General features: G+C 38.6%; 1 protein-coding gene across 17 annotated transcripts in view; it reads left to right on the top strand.

Moving 5' to 3' along the window:
• Positions 1-25523, top strand: part of HDAC9 (histone deacetylase 9) — a 489493-nt gene that overhangs the window by 361376 nt on the left and 102594 nt on the right. For all 17 annotated transcript variants that reach the window (XR_012633220.1, XM_074900381.1, XM_074900380.1 and 14 more), the window contains 2 exons: positions 822-871; positions 15587-15694. Coding sequence is in view for 16 of the 17 variants with exons in the window: in XM_074900381.1 (XP_074756482.1) it covers positions 822-871; positions 15587-15694 (158 nt within the window). In the remaining variant the exon portion in view is untranslated. The remainder of the gene's footprint in view (positions 1-821; positions 872-15586; positions 15695-25523) is intronic.

Raw genomic sequence — 25523 nt, forward strand, 5'->3', positions numbered from 1 at the left:
TATTGTCCTTATCAAGACAAGCAGTGAGTTTAGTGGTACAAAAAAAGAAAACATGAATTAATAAAAAGTGAGTATAAATATTAAGATAAACCCTATCACATTATCTAATATATAGAGCAGAGTAAGAAATTAGATTCTAGAGCCTATCAAGTTTCTGTTCCTTTTAGTAGAATGTATTGACTGAGTAATACTGAAACAAGGAGTTTTTCATTTTATGTTTTTAAAATATTAATGTATTCATTGGTGGTATGTAAACGAAAAGAACAGTATTTCTGCATAGATAGGAAGACTAAGACAGATTTTCAAAGGAGAAACTTTTCTGGAGAGATGAATTTAAAAAATTAGTTTTCAGTTTCATGTAAGCTTAATGAAGTTCCCTCTGTTGTCAGTGAAAAGAAACAGGCACTTCTCAAGTATAATTTATCCCATCAGTCATCTAGGCTGGGTAGAGGTGCCTACCTCACTCCACTGGCTGTAGAAGAAGCTGAGATGACCAGCTTAGACAAGCTGCTTATCAGCTACCGATATCAGGATGATTAGTCACCCTAGTTCAGAGAGAATTTCTGTGGATATTCGACCATTATACTCCTTTGAAACTACTGCTTACCAATCTTAAGATTTATCACTGTTGCAAAAGAGTACCTTAGATGTCCCATGGCTGATTTGTTTTCTAAGTACTATTAATATTTTTTATTCTAATACATGACACTTTCATTGTGTGAGACCAAAATCTGAATTACAGAAAAGTGATCACTGTTCCAGTATTTAAATGTCTTTTTGATAAATGATGCTTATTGTTTCTTTTTTTCTTTAATATATAGGAAACGTGTCTCAAAAACTCTTTTCCTTGTTGCCTTGTGGGGGACTTGGGGTAAGTAGCTGCTTGTTTTTTTCACAAGCGGGACAATATGCAACATATATATTCATTCATGAATTCTATAGCACTATTGCATTGTCAGTTCAAAGTCCTCAGAAGCTGATAAAAATGTAGAGATGAAACCTGAGCCATTATCATACTGTGTTTTCAAAGACACAGAAGACATTACATTACAATAAGCATATGGAACAGTTAGATAGGAACATACTTTGTGATAATGTGCACATTTCTTAGTTGTCCCTCTCTGGGTTTTTCACATGAGCTCTATTTTTAAGGAAAGTAACGTAGGTGCAATTTTAAAGCAATTCAAATCTATAGAATAAGCATTAGAGAAGCTGTTTTGTGTACTGTTGAAAAGTAAATACAGCTTCACATTTCTCAGAAAAGACAAAAAAGCTACCAGAGCTAATATTTAACATGAGAAGTGCTCACTAGCTGCTAGCTAATAACTTGAGTGTTCAACTAACAAATTTTTTGAGCATTTTTATGTCCTGTTTTGAAATGGATTCATTCTGAAATATAAGCTTGTGAGTATTAGGGCACACTAGACAAAAATCAGTTGCAACACTAGATGAAAGAATTAATCTAAATTATTGGAAAACATGTAGAATGGAGAATTTCTACTGATGTTGGTATCATGCTCCTATTAAATCCTACTGAAGATAATACCAGGGAGAAATAATTTTTCACATACAGGGGTTTTTCATATGAAATTACTCTACAATTTTGATCCAGCTGGGCCTATTATTTCCTGATGTCAGCAATATCAATATCCATCACTAGATATTGATGGACTGGCTGGATGATGCATATATATTTTAGTTTCCTTTCACTGTTTCTGCGTCTGCAGGAATAAAGTCACAATCTCTGGAGGTCAACTTCCAATTCAACCTTCAAAAGTTTTTACTTTTGTCCTTCACAAAGGATAAATTCCATGCCATTATTAGTCTCATTTATAGTGGGGTTTCTTATTATTAGATACTTGACAAGAAATACTTATACTGTAAGGTTTTAACACAGGAAAAAGAAAAAATCCATTTTAACTTTCAGTATTTAATGATTTTTGAGGATTCCTCAACTATGAGTTAAGCAATAAAGAATCAGGAAGTGGTAATCATTCCAGCTCCTCCACTGTGGACTTAGCTTGCTGAGGATTCTGCCTAAAATTCAGAATTTGGTGACTAGCAACTTGCTAATTTTGAAACCTGGGGGTGATATCTGTATGTGGATCAGCTAACATTACACACTGACACATAGACATGCACATGCACCTCTGTACACTACTGTGTGCACATATGCACACTCATGCATTAAAAAAAAAAAAAAAAAAAAAAATTCACACTGTTGAAGTTATTAAGAAGCTTAGAAAAAGTTGAACAAGAGATGAATAAAGTTGAGAAAGGATGTTGTTCAGGCTTCTAAGTAAAGAGGAGGTGATATAAAATTTCTTGAACAAAACTTTTTGAGGGCTTTGGAAAGTAAGTAGGACTGTGGTATGCTTTGAAAATTAAAATACAAGTTTTTTCTATGAAGCAAGTTATTGTGGTATTAAAAAATTGTGAAAGAGGAGTGCTTTGAAATCCTTCTAGTTATGAAAATATATTGTCCATTCTAAAGCTAATGCAAGTAAAAAATGCTCAGTATAACTTCATTTTTTTAAGCATTTATCTACACTTTTTTTTTTTTTTTTTTTTTTGAGCCTGTTTGCTTTATTTCTTATTTAAAATCATGGAAATCAGATTAAAGAACATGTCGTAGAAATGGATCTTTTATTTATTTTTTTTCTAGTTGGTTTGCCTTTCTACATATTATTATTGTCAGACTTGCTGTGGGGCTCTTTTAAAGGAATGGGTTATGACCTTTTTCAAGGTAAATAATCAGATTATGAGCTCTCTTTCAGTGATATTTAGCTGTCTGTTGGTTAAGATGAGCTCTGGGAAATGGAGTTGCTTCAAACTGTGTGGAAAGCAATTCTTAAGTTTACTTTTCAAAAATGATGGTGGAAAGAAAGAAGCATTCTACTTAGTAACTTTCAACTTAACTGGGTGTTACAAAGCAGTAATCAATGTAAAGTAGTAAGTAATTCATGCAAAGATTTTAGGGAGGGATAGAAGACAATTTAAAAACATTTTTTTCATTTTTCTTGCTTGCTTGCTTGCTTACTTGTTTGCTAAAGAATACAGTGAGAAAGTATTAAGAAAAAAAGAACTCCTTTCTTGCAGGAGACATTATGGCTGCCTCTTGAACGATGGTTTTCAGAGCTCTTTGATCCTATTGTCTTCTAACCATATGGGGACCTTGCTGGCTGTTATTATGAAGCTCTTCTATTATTAAATCAGTGGTTAGACTACTCACACAGGGGATGGGAAACCTAGGCTCATTTCTCTCCAGCGTCAGGCTGGATTTAATACCAGAGCCTCCATCTCTTAGCAGATGTTGTTACCACTGAGGAGAACATAGATTGTTTCTAGTTGGGGACCCTCACACCACACACTGAAGCTGTGCCACTGCTGGAAAGAGCACTGGACTAGTAAGAGCATAAGTAGGATGAAGCCCATGTTGGCTACTATCTCCCTATCATACGTTTATAAATAATGTGAAGTACTAGCTCTGAGCCCCTGCTCCACAAACAGCTTATATATTTCACCTGAAAGAATCACTGGACAAAATGGAAACTGGTCTTGGAGCAAGGACTGGAAACTAGAACTTCACAGACATTGAAGACATGATCAGCTTATGGGCTATACAGACTATATTGGCATGAATTTGGGGTGGCTTGCATTGCTCACAAACAAAAGTCCAACGAACCTCCATAACCCTGAATTCTACTATATTATTTATTTAGTTTTTATCTCTGTTCTAACAGATGAAAAACTGCAGTCAAGATCAGGGATTCTCTTTTCTGGACATTACTTAAATGTACAAAGTTTTTTTCAAGAATTTTGAAAAGCAAAAAAGAGACCGTGTCCATAACTAATATTTGCCGACCTTGTTCCATCATGGCGCTAAATCTTTAACACTAGCGCAAAATGCATGTAAAGCTGTCACTTACTGATTTTGTAAACATTTTTCATCCATTTAAGTTTTATTTCAAGTAGTGATAGGGACTGATTGTGTCAGGGACACAGGTGAATTTCATTTGGTATATGTTAGGCTTTCAGAAGAAATCAAATAATAAACTTTACAGTTTTATAAGAAATCATATAAGTAATAATTAGGTCTTAGATAAGAGCACAAAGCTGTTTCATACTGACAGCTAAACTGAACAGATCTCACAGAGAGAAAAAAAAGTTGTCTAAATCTAACCTAAATTTGACCATAACACGCTTTCTTTCAATGATGGTTAATTTTTTATCCAGCATCAGGAGTGTAACATCCACTGAAGTATGGGACCTCCCTCTTGCAATAATGCTTTTTATTCTTTTTTCAAGCTTAACATTGTTCCAGAACCAACTGTTGTTAAAGAATTCTAATACCAGGGGGATGAAATTCCTTGTGTTGGAGAGAGACTAGCAGCTCTACGGCCAGCAGTTTTAATAACAAGAGATGGTTTCTTGCAGCTGGTCAGAGGTTTGGAATGTGAAAAGTTTTCCAGGAGAGGTGGGTAGATTGCAGGTGAAGTGGCCAAAAGGGGAGAATAATCACAAATTACTTTTTGTTTCTGAAGATTATCAGACCATTCCACGATTTTTCATCTGTAAACAGCCACAAGAGCTATAACTGACCATTTGGTCAACGCATCCATCTATTTCAATTCCTCCCCTTCTGTTGTACTGTGAAAATGACAATAAGAGAAGCAGAAATCTACTTTTAATGGGAGCAAGTTTCATCTCCTTGCTTCAGTCTGTCACTAAAAATAGTGATTGTTTTCCTGTCTGTTTGACCTGCTGCTGTGTGAAGAAATCTTGAAGTCATTTCTCAGCCATATTTTTTTGTCTAGTTGATAGGCAAAAAAACCCACAAAAGCAAAGAAGAGCAGGCTTTTATGATAATGTCATCATCGGCTCCCAGCTTCAAACACTTCTGCGGCTTTTGAATTGTCATTTATAACTTGGAACTGAACCGACCCATAATTCCCTTGATGCATTTAGAGAAATTGATAACAGACTGCTTCTTTTATGGCTCAGAGGAGGCAACTCCAATCACATCACTATTGGCAGTCAATATTATTTTCTGACATGGTTGTAAAAGTATAAAGGGGCTTATGGCATTTGTTTAGATGAGGAATGGGCTCTCAAGCTGTGCTGGGGTTTATGGGTCCAGATTACTGAGAAGCAAAGGGAATATGATGTTTGCAAACAGGATATGATTTTATTTAAGTTTGGGTTTCATACGTTGTTCCCTGGGGATTGTTCTGCAGACAGAAGAGAATTTCACTTTTATCATATGAAATTGGGCAGTTATCCAATCCCCCCTGCTCTCCCCCCACCCTCAAAAGACACTGCTCCAAACCTGTAATGTGTAAAGTCAGATCTTTAAATTGCAAGAGGAGGAGCTGTGGGAGAACATCACACTGCAAGAAAACAGACTTTAGCAGAATAAATGTTTAGTGAGCTGAAGAGAGTGGCTCATAGGGTAAATATTGAGCCATCTGAATGGCTAAGAATGGCTTGTACATATTATAGAAAGTTTGCTGCATTTCCTCTAGTTTTGCTGTAAAACAGAGATGAGATTTTCTGCTGGGATAAGATGGTCTTGTTTCATTAACTGCTGGCCTTGTTTCATTAACTGAAGTGTAACTTAGATCTTTTCTATCAGAAGAGGACTTAGTCTGTAAGTATCAAAAAAGAAATGTAGAGCTATAAAAATCTCTACATTTTTACAAAACTTACAAAATATTAATATTTTCTGAATGCTGAATTTTTTCCTGGCATCTGTGGCTGTGGTAGCTGGACGGTACTACTCTTTGTCCTGACCACACAGGAAGAAAAGCAGTAAGAAAGGCAAGATTTCACTAGTATACATCTTTGGTAAGTTATCCAGGCAACAATTTTTTTTTCTGCTGCTTCTCATTCTTCCCTTGATCTTCTCAGTCTGGGCCCAGGAAGAATTTTCTGCCTTTACACATTACGACTCTTCATTCCTCTTATTTGTGGGAGAACTAATGGTACCAACCTGATTCCATTACCATGGTACAAAGGTGCAAAAATTAAAAGTATTGCATCGTCTCCTCGTAGCAGATTTTAGGCTCCAGGCTACTTAGGGGTCTCTCCTTACATCTGCATGCAAATCTGGCTGTAGAGAAATCAGAGTGCCTTTGGTTTGGGCACTCAAATTAAACATCACCTCCACACAGATATTAGGACTAACTTGTGTCCTTCCCCTATATCCCAGGCTGTACCAAAATGGGTATAGTCCTTTCATAATATCAACCAAAAATAGGTCTGTTTCGTATTCAGGGAAAGCAATCTCTTCTTCTTAGAAGCTCATTTACTCAATATGATGTATTACACTGGGAAACCATTAATATACCATGCTGCCAATATATTCACCTATTAATTTAAACCACTTACCTGATTCACCTTATTAACCTACTGAAATTTGCCGGTTATAACATTTTGGAGCAGATTGGGGCGGGACTTCGCGGAACAAAGGACTTGTTTACCTCCTAAACCTCTCTGGCAGCTACACCATCCCTAAGGAAATTCCAAGATTTAATCAAAGCAACCTCACAGGCACATTATACTTTAAGTGATATATTTTGCATGACTGTTTAGGACTCACAGTTACATGGCACTGACTGTGTCATATTTTCTGCAGAGGTCATCAAAATATGTGATCGAAAAGGACATCCTGGTACCACTACAAGTCACAACTTAAGGCCAGTGGGGACAGGGCTGGAGTGAGGGCTGGACGTTTGTCATTCCAGAGCATTTGAAGTTCTACATGTTCAGCCACTTAGTGCAGTTCCAGATAAACCTATTTAGGCTATCCACAGGGTGAGGGAATGAGGGTGTAATCTACTTTCATCTGCACTAGTGAGCGTACTTTTTAGGTGGTATACCCCTAAAAATTCATGGGTATTTGAATTCATGCGAATTTCATGAGAGCCAGCTGTTTCAGTGGTCTGTGTTTTGTAGGGATGGACCAATTGACATTACACTTTAGTCAAGCTCTCTTATGCATAGAGAATTGTAGGCTTTCTAGCAGAAAAGCTCATAGCTCCCCTGAGCGGGCACACTAAAGAAGAAATAGGGAAATAAGATAAAAACTGCACATTTACTTACTTTCAGTTCAGAACAACAGTTCTCTGAAGACTCACTTGTCCAGCTTCATGTACCTACTTTTAGACAAATTACTGCAACAGCCAAAGCAGGACCCTGACCACCCTTGCTTGCCTGTATAACCATTAGAGAGCTATGTGCATCATTAGACCAGGACTCAGTCCACCTAAGATCAGAAGAACTGATTGGAGGTGCTTGATTTACTTCACTGATGGGGAATTGAATGAACAAAGTTCCTAATTTTAGGCACATTCATTTTAGGAAAAAAAAGTTAACAAGTGTGGTAACATGAATCTGGATGAACAGAGCAGGTAAAAGATACTCTTCCTTTACTGAGGTACAGAGACTTCATCTCTGGATCTGGAAACTGCAATGGTGTCTCATCTCTGGGCAGGGAGGCGACGCTGCATTTAGCATATCAGTACCACGGTCACAAAATAAAGGAAAAAATCTCTTCACACTAAAGGGCAGATATTTTGTCCCATTCTTGCCTTTTCACGGCACTGAGATGGCCCTGTGCCATCCACCACAGAGCTTGATGTTTAGACCAGCAAGAAGCAAAACTGTTCAACTGAGAGATATAGTTCCTTGACATCACTGCAAGCACAACAGGGTATTTTAGAATAGTCCCAGACTCCTTTTACTTGCAGCAGGCAAGGATAGAAAGCTCAGAAGTGGTAATCCACCAAGTCACCAAATAACAGAATTTCATCCCTCAGATAATATTTTTTGCCCTTTTTAACAGATGACCTTTTTTCCTTGGTACTGGAGCAGATTAAAATTGTAAACAGAGATACAGCATGTGGAACATAGAAAATTATTGTGAACTTAATCAGCTACCATAAAGTCAAATCTTTAATTGTCTTACCTCATTTTATGCACTTCCTAAAAACTATTGAGTTGCCAAAGGCCAGCACCATGCAAACAAGCCTTCTTATTTGCCAGAATATGAAACATATATATGTATATACACACATATGTTAAATGTAAATAGTGGAATAGTATCATATACAATTTACTAATACTATTCACTCTCCCCAGACTTAACCACACACACACATATGGATTTGATGGTAATTCTGTAACTAGGACAGAATTCACATTTGCACTTTTAAAACACGTCATGTGTTTATTGATAGAATTTAGCCCCCAAGATGGACAGAACAGCTCTCTGAAGAAGAATTGTTCATGTGTTGATTGTCTGAATAAACACCAGGTTCTAGCATAGCTTCATGGTGGCCTCTAACGTAAAGATCATCTACATCCAAGAAGAAAGCTGAAATTATATGTATTGCTAAAAAGTGTTCAGCAACAAATGATAAAACTTTTAAAAAATAAGGCTTGAATTCTGCACATAAAAGTTGTATTTTCTGTAACTGTATGCCTTACAACCAACTACACATTGTTCTATCTATTTGCCCCTGAACTCCTGGAAACTGCATGATCAAACATAAGAAGGCAGTTGCACAAGCATTTTCACACAGTAATCCATTAAATACTAAAACAAATGTCAAGTTAAATTAATAGAGTACTCAGGGCTAGGACTGAAAGTGCAGTAACATTTTTTACAAGCATCTGGTGATATATGCCACATATCTGAGACTTGAATCTGGGCCTAAGTGTTTTATTTATGAGTTTTTTCTAAAAACAAGTTCTAATCCCCATCTAATCCATGCTATCCTCCCTCCATTCCCCCTACCAATGATCCACACATCACTGTTTCACTAAGATTTTGAGATTCATTAGGGTGTCTGATGTATGCTTTATGAGACCCAGAGATTCTGAATGCCTCTCATAAAAGTTAGAGTAACCGAATCAAACTCTTTTCTTCTGAAGATATTATTCTATTCATGCTTCAGCTTGACTTAGCCTGATGCTGTTCTAATTCCCATTTTGAATGCAAAACTATTTATTTTTTAATAAAGACGTCACATATTTACTTGCTTTTTTACAAACCTTAAGGTGAATTATCTTTGTACTAAAGTAGGGGTGCTGCATTTTTATCAGTGGCTGACTACCACCATCAATAACTCTGCTAGGTATTCAATTATTAATTTTTACTTAGAATTTTTTTACTAAGTGTTTTCTGAAAATTTGCTTTGATTTATAATAGCTTTACAAGTTAGATCACTATTGGCAGGTAAAACTTGAAAGACGTTAAAAATTCCACATATGGTGGGTACATATACTGTCCAGATTTTGTGTTCGTGCCTGCAAAGAGGCTTTTGGGGTCAGAATTAATAGACTCTAAAATTCTTTTTAGAAGTCTATTTCCATGAATATTATTGCTGATAAATTCTCCTACTGGAATTATTCAAACACACCAGAGAAGCCAGTGCAAATCTAAGTGAATACCACGTTTTTTGTTTAAGCAATGATTTGTGATCATCCTTTGAACTATTCATCCCACTGGAGCCTAAAGATTACATCCCCTTCACAATTTATTTGTAAACCACACTGGCAGGCAAGAAAATATGAAAAGCTGATATTCTAGGTACTCTCTATGGCAGGCATTTTAGATTAAAGCAGCTGGAAATGCCTTTGACAGAACAAATCTCTGATACAGCTGTAAAACAGCAATAAAAATAAAGGAAGCGCACTGTACATATTTTTCCTAAAGTAGCCCACTTTTACATACTTCCTGTATGTGGGATTTATGGAAGAGACGTCAGCCATGCAAACTTTTTCACCTTTATTCCTTAACGAGAGACAAGGCTGACAGGTCATTCATTAGAGGTTGTTCCTTGGAGATGATGTGCACACCTTCGCTTCTTTAGTCATGGTGAGATGAAACAGCAGCTGAGAAGCACTCTGAAGACCTTTTGCTTCTTAGTGGAAATCACGGAGGTGATGAATGATCACCGGGACATCTGCAGGAGTCAGAGGTGAGAGCTATGAGCACGGCACCTGGGAAGATGCACTGCTCATGGTGAGGAGCAAAGTATTACAAACTTATGCACTAACGTTTGCTGGCACCAGTGTATCCAAGAATGACAGATTCCTTGCTGGAAGCGATAGCAAAATGCCACACACAATTTTTAGAGGTTGCAAAACTTCAGGAAAATATATAATTTCTTTTTTCATGCCAGGGAACTAAAAACTCGGTGATGGAAACATGTTTGCTCTGGCATAAGTGGAAGAGGGTGAGACTCTGAACACTTTTAAAGCTAGAGCAGAGGAATTCACTCTGCAATACACAAGTTTTATTAAATTGCAGTATCACTGAGGAGGTTTGTACTCTCCTATATTATTTCTCACAGATTTCTTAATCAGTTTGGTTACTGCATATAGCTACACTGTTGTTAACTGATTAGATTTTGTTTACTTCTCAGTTTTACAACCACTTATATGAAAGGACAGCTTTTTTTTTTTTTTTTTTTTTAATGTAGTAGTTTTTCCACATTTGTTTTGAAATGTATCCATCTAAAATATATACTGGATTAACTTCCATCCAAGAACAGTTGATCCCAATCTCTGCTCTTTAAAGAAAGGGCAAGGAATCCTTTTAAATTACTGTAAAGAACTGCTACTTTTTAGCTTGTTGTCCAGGACATTGGACACATAGAATGCGAACACTGCTATCAAAGTATCATCAGATATCAACATTTCCATGAATGATGACACTAGATTTTTCAACAATTCTCAGAGAATAAGTAGAGTATCTCTGCTGGGGACATGTGGTAACGCTAAGAGGACTGGTCTTTATTTTTTTGATGGCAACAGTTGTGCACAGAATCCAGAGCAGGATGAGCAATTCAGTATATTTTTAATTCCTTTTAGGAGTAAAATCAGAATTCCACTGCAGAAGCAGGATTAATGTTAAATCGCAAATTGTGTGTATGTCTGTGTGTGAGAGAGAGAGAGGGAGAGCAAGTGATGGCAAGCTCTCGGATGATTTGTCAGAATCGATCCCAAAGCAATAGCTTGGGCTCTTCTATATTGCCGTACAGTTATCAGTGGATGTGTACTTAAGGCAACTTCAGAGTCTGAGGATGAGAAATAACTTACACAGATGAATACGCTATGCAGGATGTGAAAAATGGAAGGGTGCATTGGACTGTGAGCAGCATCTCTGGTCAGCAGAACTGTGATCCAGTGACCATTAGGCAGATCCCAGGAGGTTTCCAGAAGAAGGACTGAAACAGAGGATGAGGAGTTGAAGAAGTTCTCTAGTAGGGGAAGGGACAGGTAAAGCAAAGGGCAGTTATAAATATCTTCTAAAAATACTTTAGAATTATTATTCATGCTGGTTTTTGCCTCTCTGAGGTAGGTTCCAGATAAATGTAAATAGGAGGATAAGTAACATTTCCAGTTTCAGCAACTGCCGTGATTTCAAAAAGGCCTCTAAGTAAACAATCTCCTTCACAGATATATTTCCATATCCTTCCTCTCCACCTTCACATACACGTGCAACAACCTGAGCACGGTACGAGCTGGTACCTTTCAAACTTTATAGTCAGTCTTCCTTAATGTGAAATATATTCCAGCCATGATGGGTTACAGTACAAGCTTTCTATCTGCTGAAACATCTCTCCTGCAAGGCTTCTTGTTTCTTAGCTTGGTTTCAGTATGCTTCAGGTCTTTGTTGTGGAAGTCAAGTTATCACATAGATATTTCTTGCAGGAAGCATTCATATCAAGTTCTTTTTGTAGTGCAAAGCAGGGAATTTCTGCACACAGGACTTGAAACATTAGTTGCATTCAGTCAGGAAAAGTTACCTACATTTCTTTTCACTTAAGTCATTCCCTTCCTCTTTAATGCCTCCACATCCACTTCAGGGACAGGTAGCTTAATTTCTATCATCTGTAGCTTTACAGAGTATTAGCTTTGCTACACATGCCAATGATTGAGCTATACTAGATATGCTTGAAAAAGCCTACAACTTACAGTGCTCATTCAGGAAACTCGGAGTGAAGTAAATCCATATGTGTGTTAGAAAGTCAGCGTTCAGATAGGGCTCATGTTTTCTGGCTCTTGGCGCTATCATGCACAATCCTTCTTTGAAGAGTTGCAGCAGTGATAGAATTTTTGATAACAAAATGTGTAGTATGCTCATAGTTTAACACTGACATTTTGTTACTTTTAGAAAAATGTTCTTTTTCATTTGGTTAGACATTTAGAACATTTTCCAACCCTGACAATTCTCTTAACGGACTCTTAAATGACAATAATAATATCATAATTAAGCAGGAAAAAAATAGAATTAAGCTACAAATGCCGTATTTTCTGTAAATTTTGTTTAATATTTTCTAAAAAAAATCCTAATCAAGATAGGGTTTGTACTGAATTCTTTAGCTGCTCCAAAGCACTCACAGAACCAAAATAACCTCTTATAAAATTCCATCTGACTTTTTAATGGTCTGTGATTCAGAAAGTATTGCATTTGTCACAAATTCATGCATACTGAGCATCTAGATTGTCTGTCAGATATATGTGATATACACCTGAACTAGAACCAGAAACCACAGTGTTTAATCCTAATCCCTCTACTTGTATAAAATCCAACCATTTAATCTCACAGGAATATAGAAAGGCATATACAGTATGATTTTACATAGCTGCATTTCATATACAGCTTGACAACTGGGCCAGGTAGTAGCTGTAATTTTAATGGGCTTGCCATTTATATCACGGTATTTCAACAGCAATTTAGAAAGTAAACATTGACTAACACTAAAAGAAAATCTCTGTTTGAACACCTGAAACATTTAAGGCAATACATAGAACTAATAGAGATATAACGCAGAGTGAGATGGCATTTTCCAGTCACTACAACTAAAGCATTGGTTGTGTGATGAAAGTCTTTCTAGGTTGTTCTTCATGAGATGTTCATCAGAAATTCAGTCTTAATGTTTCATGAATATGAAATAGAGTTTGACATCTAAGTTTGTAATACTTTTTCAGGGTAATTATTCATACATTTGTATTAGTTTTCTTGTATTATATCTGTGCATTAAGGTATGCAGCTTCAGTTGGTTACCCCTGTCTTTGAGAGTTTACCATTTGTTACATGTACCATACTCAAGAGATCAGCTAAAATATGAATTTCCTGTGCACATTTAGACGGTAATTTTTGAAAATTCCTCACGAAAAGCTGTTTTGTTTCCTGACTGCACATTTTTACGTCCAGTCCAGGTAAAATTAAGCGGCAGTCATTCAAGCGGTCTGAGGGAAATTTTTCAGTGGAAGATATTTAGTCTTATTGTTCCAGTTTAGTCTCCTCACACTCAGTTGAAAGCATAAAATGATAAATGCCATATCCTGGCCAATACTTGGCGTTTGGTGGTTGGAGAGACTGCTGTCTCATGTGTCAGAGCAGACAACTGTCTTGAAGGGTGGGTACTCTCAAGCTGTGGTTACAATTTTGACTTAATCGGCCTTCCTGAAAATGAATCATAGTCCCTTTGAGGACGCAGGCTCCTGCTCGTGCCCTGGTGTACTGAGCAGCTGCCATTGAATCATTTTCATCAGCCACTCCTTCATGTTAACCTTAATTTGCTAGCCATAAAAATGGCAAGAAAGTGCTCCCTCCCAGCCCTCTTGTTGATACTTCTTTATTTAAAGTACTGCACAGTATTTTTCAAACTTTATTATGGTTTGATTAAATTGATTTAACCAATGACCTCTACTTATTTATCTCCTTACTTGTTTTAAAAATGAAAATTGATTCACAGTTGCTTTAAAGCAATAGAGAGACAACCCGAAGGTCTGCCTAATGTTAAATATGTCATTACTTCTTTTACTACTTGGTTTCTTTCTTATTTCTTGCCGTAATTTTCTTAGTTACCTTCTGATTTGTGTGCATCTTTGGAAAAGCTACTTAATTTCTTTAAATCTCAAGCTACCAATCTGCAAAACAAATGCAATAAATCATCCCATATCAAGCTGATGATACTTAATTGTGTTTGTACAATACTTGGAGTTTCTCAGATGAAAATGCAGTGTGCTGTTATTACTGTTATTTTAAAGTTTGCAAGCAAAATCCAGGCTTCTTGTTCAGGTCTACTGTGAATATGAACTATTTTCATTAGTTCTGCTGCATGCACACAAAACTAATCAAAATGATAGAAAATTTAGGTCCAGTACACTGAAAAATAATATGACTTTAGTAGCTTGAAATATAATATTATTGTAACAGTAATGGTGAAGACATTTGACAGGTGTAGAGAAGATCAAGCTTCTTTCTGTTTCAAATGACTAATCAGAGAAATTCCTCAGAACCTCCAGAGTTGAGTAGCAGTTGCATCCATTTTCAATTACTTGATTTCTCTCTTTTTTTCTGTCTCTTATTTAAAAAAAGAAAGAAATTAGGAACAGAAGCTTCTAGTTCAACTGAAAATATGTCTCAGTGTGCTTGGAAGTTATCCAAATAGCATCTGCCACAGTATTTTGTCTATCCCTAAACGTTTTTCTTTTCATGATAAATTTGTACGGTATGATACAATTAAATGCACTTCCCATGGAGCATCAAGGAAGTCTGGCTGTCTCTCTGGAAGACTTTTTCAGACTATTTCACACCATCATGTCTGCTTGGCATAATGTCATATAAGGGATATACAACATTTCACCTATATTTTTGGCTATGTTTCTGCAAATAACTAGTTACTAAAAATAGATTTTAAAAGTAAAATCTTTGCATTCCATTTGAAGCTGTTGAGCAGTGCTGCTTAGCCATTTTTATGGTATGTCCTTTATAATATTTTATAGTATTTTATCTTCTATATTATATAATATTCATGTAATGTTTTACATGTCACACTTGTTCATTTAGAAGGCGTAAAAGATCATTTTCTCTGCCTTAAATAACGACATTCTTCTGTTATGAAGTGGGACCTAAAGCTCTTCAGCCAAAACATATCAGTTTGTCAAAAGTGAAGCTACAGCAAGGGTCGCATGTTATGTTATTTTCTGTCAGTGTCAACAGTGACTAATGAAATTAATCCAAACAGTTAATTGTTCTGATTCCAGTCACTTAAGAACGACTGCTGCCCGTGTAGGACAGAAGCGTGCCTACCGCTCTTTCGTTTTTTTAAAGAAGGGGTAATGCCCTGAGCTGCTGGTGAGTTTTAGTGGCACGGGCTGCCGGTGACGGCTGCCGGAGCCAGCGGTGGCCGTCCCCGCCGGACGCTTCGTCCCGGCACTGTCAGGTCCCCGTCCCCCCGCCGGCGTGAGGGCGGCTGGCGGCTGGCGAGCAGGCCCGGTCTGGCCGATGTAACACTGTTTGTAATGAGAAATCTAAACAGGGAATGGCAGCGAGGCATGACAGGAATGTGTTTCCATTGGAGAAGCCCGTGCAGAGAGAAAGCATAAGCAGAGCCATGTCCAGAAGGCCTTTCAGCTGGCCAGGACGGAAGACTGATGTTATTGTACACGGGCTGTCACGCTGCCAGCCCTCCCTCACGGGTTTGTTTTCTCTCATGCTCTCCCTCTCCCTCTCCCTCTCCTCTCTCCCCTGCCTTCCTCCCGGGGCCGGCTGTTTGCTCAGGTGGACAGTGACACCGTTTGGAACGAGCTGCACTCGGCCGGGGCGGCACGCATGGCGGTGGGCTGTGTCATCGAGCTGGCGGCCCGCGTGGCCTCCCGGGAGCTGAAGGTGAGGTCCGGGCCGCGCCGTGGGTGGGAGAGCCGGGGCGGCGGCGCGGGAGGGGCTGAAGGCCGGCCTTGTTCAGCCGCTCTGCCCCGGGGAGGGTGGTGGGAGGAGGGCCGGGGGGACGGCCACGAAGGTGTGGCGGCCCGGGCGGCTCTTCCAGGCCTGCCCGGGGAGGGCCTGGCCGTCGATCTGCTGAAGAGGCGGTGGGCGCTTACAGCGCAGGGTTGCCACGGCCCGAGGTGCAGTTACTCGTGGCGGGCGCACCTCTGGCAAGCGGCTGGGCAACTGCCTTTTGAAGTGAAATTTTTAAACTCTTTTTTACTTAGTATGGTTGTTTAGTCACGTGCGTAACCTCAGGAGAGCACCCAGAGAGAGGGGAGGCAAACAGCGGGCGTGCAGGCCGGGGGGCAGAGGGAGGCGGCTGGTGAGGAGAGCGATGGATGGCCCGGGAGGTGCCTTTCCGCCGGGCTGACGGCCCCGCGTTCTTCGCCATGGCCCCTTTGCTTTTCCCATCTCCGTGCGGCGCGATCTGCAAACCCAAATGATCCCCAGTCTAAACAATTTATAAAAGCTCCAGACCTGACGGACTTTGACGTTTTATTTGGTATTTTAACAGCCCTATTTAAAGGTACACCATATGCAGTCAGAGTGCAGGCTTGCCCCAATAAACACTGCTGGAGCTAACATGTCTCCTTAAGGAAACTGTTTATTCGCTTTCCAGTCCAAATACTAACGGAGTCAGTCCTGTTCCCAAAATCAAGATAGAAACAAATATTTTAGAATTAGCATTGTACAATCATCTTTAAAATTCCAAATTGTATTTGACCTTGAGAATTTTATTCCTGTGTGTCTGTCTTATTTCAGTCAAAATGCATTAGCTACATACATAGGGAAGGACACATGTTTATGGGTATAAATACGTAGATATAGAATACATAGGTACATAAATGACAGCATGCTCAGGTGAAACGGACTACTAGAGCTCTGACCCAATCGAATGCAGTTACTAAACTTACATATTCAGACACCAAAATCATTAGCCAGGTACTACTCAAAATGTACGCATTTTGAAATCTCAGATCAAGGACAGAGCACATCATATGCGATCCTGTTGTGCATCCTTTCTGATGGGTACTTCATCCCCATTAAGCCTCTTTGGCACAGTATGTTTCAATGCACAGCTCATTACTCCCACCTAACAGGACTAATGAAAGTGAAGAAGGATTTTTTTATCTGGTTTTAACCTTTGGCGACTATAAGACATATGCTGGTCTCTAAGGCAATCTAAAAGCAAGTTTTGATAAGAAAATGACGTATGTCCTGTGTGCAGTTGACATGAGCAGGATCCACTGCAGAATCTATTGCTTACCTCTGTACATTTGTGGTGTCTTTCCACAGTGTGAATGCTCTTGGTTGTTTATGTGTGCGGGATGGACAGCTGAAAAGAATCAAACATCAGCCACTGTGAGACCTTGGTTGCTGCTGGCATTGCAACAGTCTGTAAACAAATATTTTAAATTAAGTACTAGTTTGTAGTTTACTGTAAAATTATTGTTGATCCTAAATAGAATCTTTGTCTACAGTGCAGAGAATTGAAGCAGCCTCATGCAACCTGCAGTTGAGACATAGGAAACGTAATTGTTCAATAGACATGTGAAGTAGTTGGTTTATACCAAATCATCAAGAAAATAGGAATGGAAAGGATTTGCTGTGAAAGAGGATCGAGACTTCTCACGCCATTCCTGATAGGTGTTTATCTAACGTGCTCCTATACTTCCAGCATGAAGCCTAATGACTTGCCACTGTGCCAACTGTATGAACTAGCAATCTGCATGTCATATTTATAATTTAAGGTTATGGAAAGGTTATTAAGGCCTGACTGGCAGAAGAAAAGCATGCTAGCAGAAGTTCTGGAAATGCACTGATCCTGACATTAAGCTATTTTGGCAGAGTCCTCCTGTGTTTGCTTTGTCGCTGCATCCATACAAACCTGGGCTTTGCTGTCAGATTGCTCCCAATACCCTCATATTGCAAATGACATTAGGGGGATTTTGCAGTGTATTTACATGGTGTTCAGGATGAGGTTGTAGGTAACTGTAAGAGTTTAATTCCACAGATCTGTATGTTCCAACCTTTATGACTTTACATGTTGTTTTTCCAAACATACATCTTGCATTGATCAGCTCTTTCTAGTATAGGGAAAATGCCAATTCTGTAGTGAAGATCTGAGGGGAAGTGTGAAGCTGACCATGTCCATATACATTCACTGAGCAAATATGCCTGTGAAGCAACCATTTGGGGCCTCTTCTGTGAGCACTGAGTGGGAGGATTAAGCTCTGATAGGAATCTGGAATGATCTGCTGCAGCTTGAGAATCTTTGGATGACAAAAAAGTGCCTTCCAAGAATTGTGTGTAAGCTAAAACAGCTCTGCAACATGTAAACAGAAGGATGGGAGCAGTAGAGAAACATGCTGTAGTTTTTCCCTGGAAGTTTACCACCATGGATTGCTATCAGATGGTACAGTCAGTTTGGTGTCATCTTAAGAAAAAAAAGTAAATTATGAGACAGGGCATACTGATTTGTCCTGAAATCCCATAGTTTTCTGAGAAGAGCTGCATGTCCTGAAGTTTACAGGGGTAGACTCACAATACACAGCAAGGACTTCTCACAGAGCAGTGTTCCAGGTTGCATCAGAGGAGACAGTGGATTATCTACCCACTGCACTAGCGAATCACAGATGCATTTTTCTGTAACAGCCACAGCAACATTAGGATAACCTCTGAGTAAAACTATCTAGCATAGACACAGTCTGAGATGAGAAGCCTCGGGAATGAGAAAATGAAGTAATTCATTTAACAAGTGCTTTTCTGGCATGAGAATGATCAAGTTTGTCAGTGTAGTTGAGTATGAGCAACCCAATATTTCTTATAGATTGATGAATCAATACATGTTTTTAAAAAGTCTAACATGGTTTTCCTAAAATCAAAATTAATATAATATTTTATGGACATCTATTCAATAAATTCAATACTGCAGATAAATGTCTTCACTGCCTAGCTAGAGCATAGAAACTAACAGACATAAACTGCCCTGTATTGACTGGCATCTGACATTTAAAGTCCATTTCAGGAAGGACAGGACACTTCAATTTATATGCTTAGCCATGGTCTCTACTGATATCTCTTGCTATTGCATAGAGTGATAGTTATAGGTTGGAACTATAGGTACATGCTGCTAAAAAAAGGGTTGAGATTACAAAATAAATTATGAAAGTCTGAAGAACAATTGAGAGATTCACTACAGAGCTGGGCATGAGTCAAACTTGTATGCAAGAAGAAAAGTTCTTTACTTTATTCTGAATTTCCTGAGACTATCAGTCCCATTCCACACAGGTCTCGTCTGAGAACAGCAACATTTTGTTCATCTGATTTGGACAGTGTTCAAAAACTGACCAGGAGTTAAGAGTTCTCTTCACTGTAGTTCAAACCCCTTGTGAGACATCAGATTTCTTTGATCTCCTTGACTAATGGGGAAAGCATCAATATGACAGTGCTAAGGATGTAAAACAATAGGGTTTACTGAAATTCTACTGCTGCCATAATAGTAAATTACTGTGGTGGTGGTTTTTTTTTTAAGATCGGGACAAATTGTCCCTTCTCTGGGAGTCTGAATCTGGATGTTTATTATTTGATTATATTAATCAGAATGCAGGATTTTTAAGGTTTGTTTATTAATATAATGAGCACTGATATAGATCCATTTGATACACTTTTGAGATAATATTGAATAGAGAATAAAGAATCACACCACTGAAATAAATAGTATGATAAATGTGATGTTATACTGAGTTGAATGCTATGCTTTTCCTTTTTTTCATGAATTTATTTACATGTATGATGAAAGTAATCTTGGCAATATTACAGTAGGAGATGAGCTTAAATACTGCATTAAGGTCACACTTTTTTGAGCTTTTTATAATTTAGGAAACCAGCTGATGAATGATGAAGTATTTATGTTGTATGGAACTGGTGCCACTGCTCTCTTGTCCAGCTGTTTTTCTGCACCTACCTTTGCTCCTTTCTCATTTCCCCAACAGATTTATGTAGATGGCTTTTAATAATCTGCTGGCCGACCACAGATCTTTAGAAGAGTGAAGTATGTGGAAGTGAATGAATATCATTCCACCACAGTCATTAGCCTTATCCAATAAATAATTTTAACAGATAAGAGCAGTTTTATGATATATTCCTTGGGGCTTGGGGAAGAAATACAGGTAGTGCCTTGCATATGATTTCTTGCATGCAGTGTATCTCGTGAACTTGGAAATCATTGTCACTAGCCTCTACTTAATGACCGCAACTTCAGAAAGAGGGCCCTAAAAGATCTGCATGTGCAGAGAGAGATTTCTTTGCTGGAAGTGTCTCCTAAGAATCTCCTTGTGTGTTCTAATGGCTTGGTGGCACTGGGAGGTGCTGTCCTGCCCTGCCTTCCCATTTATTTCTCAGCTCGGCCTGCCTGCTTCCCTTACATCCACTCTGATGCTTAGCTCAGTTCACCTCCCCTCCCTTCTGTGAGCTACTTCACTCCCAGGCAGCGAGGCACAAAGCGACTCTCCCCTTGCCTGCACCCGGCTATCCTGCGCAGCAGGCACTTCCCTCCTGCTGCTCCAGTGGACAAGTACAGAGGTTGTCCAAACCCCACATCAGTCAAGTATCAGAGGAAAATAAGGAGGGTTTCTGCTTCTGTGGTCTCTCCTGAGTTTCAGATTTCATTCATAACTCCTAGAACTTGCAGAGAATTTCACCTTTAGGACCCAGTTTACAAAATTAGTGCTTTTTCTGAAAGAGTTTATGTTGCTGATATTTACATTTTGTCAACCAAATTATTCATGCTGATGCTGCCACCTCTTTGGCTGCCCTATATTAGGTGTGTATTAAATGATTAATACTACGTTAGACGTTGGAATTCAGATAGTTGATTATGTTAGCATGATAATTTTTAATTATACTTTGTTGAATAATGTCCTTCAAAATATTATTTGTTCTTGTAATGGTTGTTTTATTGTGTGCTGCTTTGTGAACATTAAATGTGTCTTAACTTATTTTCTGATAACAAATTGTACATTTCTCTGCTTCTCCCTTAATATCATACAATTGACTGGCAGGAAAGAAAAATATAATTGAAAAAGAGCATACCCAATAAGAACCTTTTTTTGCAATGTGAGATGACTTTATGTTGTCGTGGGCAACTCAGTGATAGAGCATACCATGAAACTACTGAAATCCCAAAGGGACATTTCTGAAACGGTTTTCTTCAGCCTCAGACACCCCACTCGGTACTATTATAAGTTGGAATTAATTATTTTCGGTACCCATGATAAGGACTACTGTCTAGTTTACTTTGCATATCCTTTAAATATGTTAACATTGGCAATGGCAGCACTCTTTTCTGTGATAGAAACACATACGTGCTATATATTTTTAATTTGACAAATCTGAAACAGAAGAAAACTACACAATAAACTAATAAGAGCTGGTAGGATTTGTGTGGTTATTCCCTATTTTTAAAAACGTTGGAATGAATTAAGAAGCAATTCTGAAAAAGAACACTGAAGAAAAAAGGCACATCAGTTAAAAATGTGGTCTGAGACTGTCTTGAACATCCACTTCAGCTGAATCAAGTGAAGCATAAACCCTTTCTCTGCCTTATTGTATGTACGTGTGTGCACACGCACACACATGTGTAAAGTTTTCCTGCTGGTAGTTAGGGGTCATTTAACGGAATGAAAGCAATTGAAATTAGTTTCCTCCAAACCAGAATCTGATACGTTCCTGGGATGGTTCTTTCTGATATGTCAGGTTGAATCAATACCAAAGTAAACCTCCTGCGTTTGGTCATTGCTACTCTGTTGTCTTTGTATAATCTGCAGATAACTTAAATTGAACTTGAAACTCTCATTCCAACTGAGCTTGGTTATTACTGTTCTTAAAGCCTTTGTCACACACAGCTATGGAGGAATCATCATATGGTAAATTGTACTAATCTAGCGAGTAAGCAGAATTAGTTTAATCAACCACCTCACTCCCCAAGCTCTTAGTTTTCTAGTCTTAAAAATATTCTATATAAAAATCACTCGGTCATCTTTCACAGCTCTACTGCTATGTTTTCTTAGAACAAAAATTAAAATGAAGTATCTTTCTAAAGGCATAATAAATAAAAAGCTGAAATGTTTCCCTAGTCCCGGTGTCCTCTCTCCAGTAAAGCTTCAGGCCAGTAAATGTTCATGCCTGCCTGAACAACACAAACCCCCACACAGCTACTCTGGTTATGTACAAAAACCTCCCTTCCTGGGAAGTGCTCTGTGCTTAGATGCCTCCTGGACAGCATTGCTCTTGCAGCCTCGGCCCTACCCTTGTTTCTATCTCCATGTCTCACCCTCGGCCCCATAACACTCTCCCTCTGTCTTTCTGAGCAGAGCGTGGCAGGCACAAAAAGAGGCATTTTTTCCACACTCAGGCACAGCATTTTTAACAATGCATACTGTGTAAGAAACAGTAACAAATGAATGCTTATTTTACTAGTCTTAAAGACAGGACGGATAAAAAACATCAATCAAAGTTACCAGTGATGACTTTTAGATAGTAGTTTGTATTCTTTGCTTTTACAAAGTTACAAAATTACAAAATTTCATATGGAACCATCCCTTAGATACTTTATCCCAACAATTATGGTTATATTTACAGCTGGATGACTGTTATTATTTCATACAGTAGTACAACTTTAATTATATGTGTGGTACATAGCTTATCTTTATGACCACTCTGTTCAAGCTCTTTGTCTGCTTTCTTTCCCTGTATAGTTACCATTAGTTGTGGCTAAACAGGCCATCATGGCTGTATATAAGTTAGCCTGCAAGCACCAACTTACCATGTTTATTTTCTGGTGCTATCCTCTTTAAACCTTCAGGAAAGCAGACAGGGAACTCTTTGTTTCCATCACAGAGTTAAATGTTTATTGTCCATTTCTGTGTTTTTGGCCTCTGCTAGCTTCCTCTGCAAGACAAAATGGTATTCCCTCATGTCCATTATTGTTTTCTTGGCAAATCTACATGCTGCTAATACTGCTCTGTTAAATCATGGGTTCTTGTTCACTGGATTCGTAGACCCCCAGGGCCAGATACTGGCTCCTGCTCTGGCAGTATGAATAGCTTGTAAAATTGTCCTAAACAGGTACCTGAGGATTACCTTGGCCTTACTCCACTCACTCTCATGCTTGCCCTCCCTGCTGGATGGCACAGCTTGGGATCATGTTACAGCATAAGTGACACTGGTAAGAATATGGTTATCTTCCTCAGGGTACCAGTTGCAAAGGGATTCTTGTAGACAGCCAAGACTTAAAGCAGCCCTGATGTTTGTTATTGCAGGAGTTAACTAAGCCAGAGATAGCAGGGTTAAAGATGGCACTAAGGCCGCTTGAGGGGTTATACCCTGTCAGATGCACTGTATGGAGCACCTTTTAAATTTAGAGAAATAGGGTTTTATATAACTTTATAAAGATACAAAGTTGTATATATAAAAAACATAAGGAATATCAATTCTGACAGGAGGGATGGATACATTTCTGTATAATAACTAAAGAAGTTTCTGCAAAGAACTGAATTATTAGCTTCAGTGATTTGCTTCTTATTCTGAAGCCTGTCCACACTGAAGCAAAAATAAAACCTTTCCATTAAAAACAAGTGAATGTCCAAGAATGCCATGTTTAAGCACTGCTAATTTTAAGAGCTAAGGGCTAGATAGGTTAAGGGATTCAGACATGTAGAAGATAGAAACTTTAACACTTAACTTTAGGGAGATGTTGAGCTTCAAGTGTGGAATTCAAACCCTGAGTTAGTACCTGTTTTCCCTATGAAATACACAGAGGTTCCTGAGAAAGCTGTCCTTAACAATGTGTGTAGCTGCAATTAGCTACTGCACAGGACAAAGTTCTGCCAAGAAATTTGCTGATCCTTAGGGATTACACCCATTTTCCTAAAAGCCTTTTTTCAAAGATTATGAACTTCTGAATAGAATCACAGAACAGCTGAGGTTGGAAGTGACCTCAGGAGGTCATGGGGTCCACCCTCCCTGCTCAAGCAGGGCGACCTAGAGCTAGTTGCCCAGGACTATGTCCAGATGGCTTTTGTATGTCTCCAGGGGCGGAGACTCCACAACCTCTTTGGGCAACCTGTTCTATTGCTCGGTCACCCTCACAGTAAAAAAATTTCAGATGGAACATCTGCTGTTTTAAGTTGTGCTCGTTGCCTCTTGAATATTTGTGATAGATGGCATTGCACTTTCATAAAGGGGTTTACAGTTTAAAATACAAGAAGAAAGTCAATTTATTATCTTTTCAGCTGGAAGGAATCAGTATTTAAACTCCATATAAAACTGTCTTCTCTTAAATTTGAGATTCAGTGGTGGTGTTTTGTCCTCTATAGGAGGACTGCTACTCTGCAGGAAATAATTAAAGATCATAAATTTGAATAAGAGCTGAGGTAGAGATTGTTTCTAGACATTGTTAGAAAATTCACTTAGACTGAAAAGGTGCGTCTCACTTTACTGACCACATAATCTAAATATACAAACAGGTATGGGAAGAATATTTACAAATTCATCCCCATGTTCAAGAAGGAGTTGAACCTGAGTCTTCTACAGCTTCAGTAAGTGCTCTTGGAGTGCCTGCTGAGGTTAATTGCTATTTCTTGCATGGCATTGGCTTTTCTTGGGGTCAACAAAAAGCCAGGTGATTTTACTAGAGTAGTACCAGGCCAAAGTTAGTATGCACAGCTTCTCAGGCTTCTCAGTGTACCTGGAGAGCCAGACTGGCTGGGTCGCTTTTGGTCCACTTGTAGTCTAGACCGAGTAAGCTCCTCACTGTCAAGAGAAGGGAAGCGTGGTTCACACCTTGCCACAATCACCACATATTGCCCTAGGGAAAAACTGTCTTAAGTTGTCTACTTTTACCTCCTTGCATAATAGAAACACCAGTGGAACTCTGCTATAGATGGTCAGTCCCAAGCCCTGGAGTGACCACCTGTGTTATGGCATTGTCTTGCATGCTCATCTTGGAAGGGTTCAGGGAGAGGTATAGTAGATGCCCAAGTGTAATGTAGCCCAACAGCACACTGAAAAAAATACTCAACTGTACCACTAAAGACAGGAAGGTCACAGTAGGATGTACACCTCTGTTCTTTGGAAATCAAGCATCCAACTACCTATTTGGAGTCATGAAAGAAGAAAATGCTCAGCTTACTAAAGACAAACATTTTTCCCTAGCTTTCAGTAAAGATCCAACTGCATGGGTCTGTCTACAATGAAACTTCTTTATAAACTGAGTTTGGTCAGACTTCTCTGCTGTTCAAATATGCACAGATTTTAAAATATCTCTATGCAGACTTTACTCTCTATCTCAAATTTAACTAAAGGTGATCATAATGACACAGACATGAACCCATTTTCTAATGTCCATGTCTGTCAGTCAGTTTAGTGTTCTGTCTACATATAAAGGTGTCTGTATCCTAGTATAAATAAGGCTCTGTAAAAAAATGCTTTGAATTTATGTGTGTTGGCTTCATTTTTAACATATTGCTCTGTGTTAGTCTTTCTGTCTTTAAAGCGGATTTTTGCCGTTCTGTCTACTGTTCTGAGCTCACTGTCTGGTATTTAAATATTGCCTAAATAAATTAATTCATGTTCCATTGTGCTAGTGTACACTGTGTTCATTCAAAGTTTGAAAGTAGGAGAGATGAAGTGTTTTATCAATTACACAAAAGTTGCTGTTCATATTGTA

This window comes from Athene noctua, chromosome 2 (assembly GCF_965140245.1).
Source record: "Athene noctua chromosome 2, bAthNoc1.hap1.1, whole genome shotgun sequence".
In the NCBI taxonomy this organism is placed as follows: domain Eukaryota; kingdom Metazoa; phylum Chordata; class Aves; order Strigiformes; family Strigidae; genus Athene; species Athene noctua.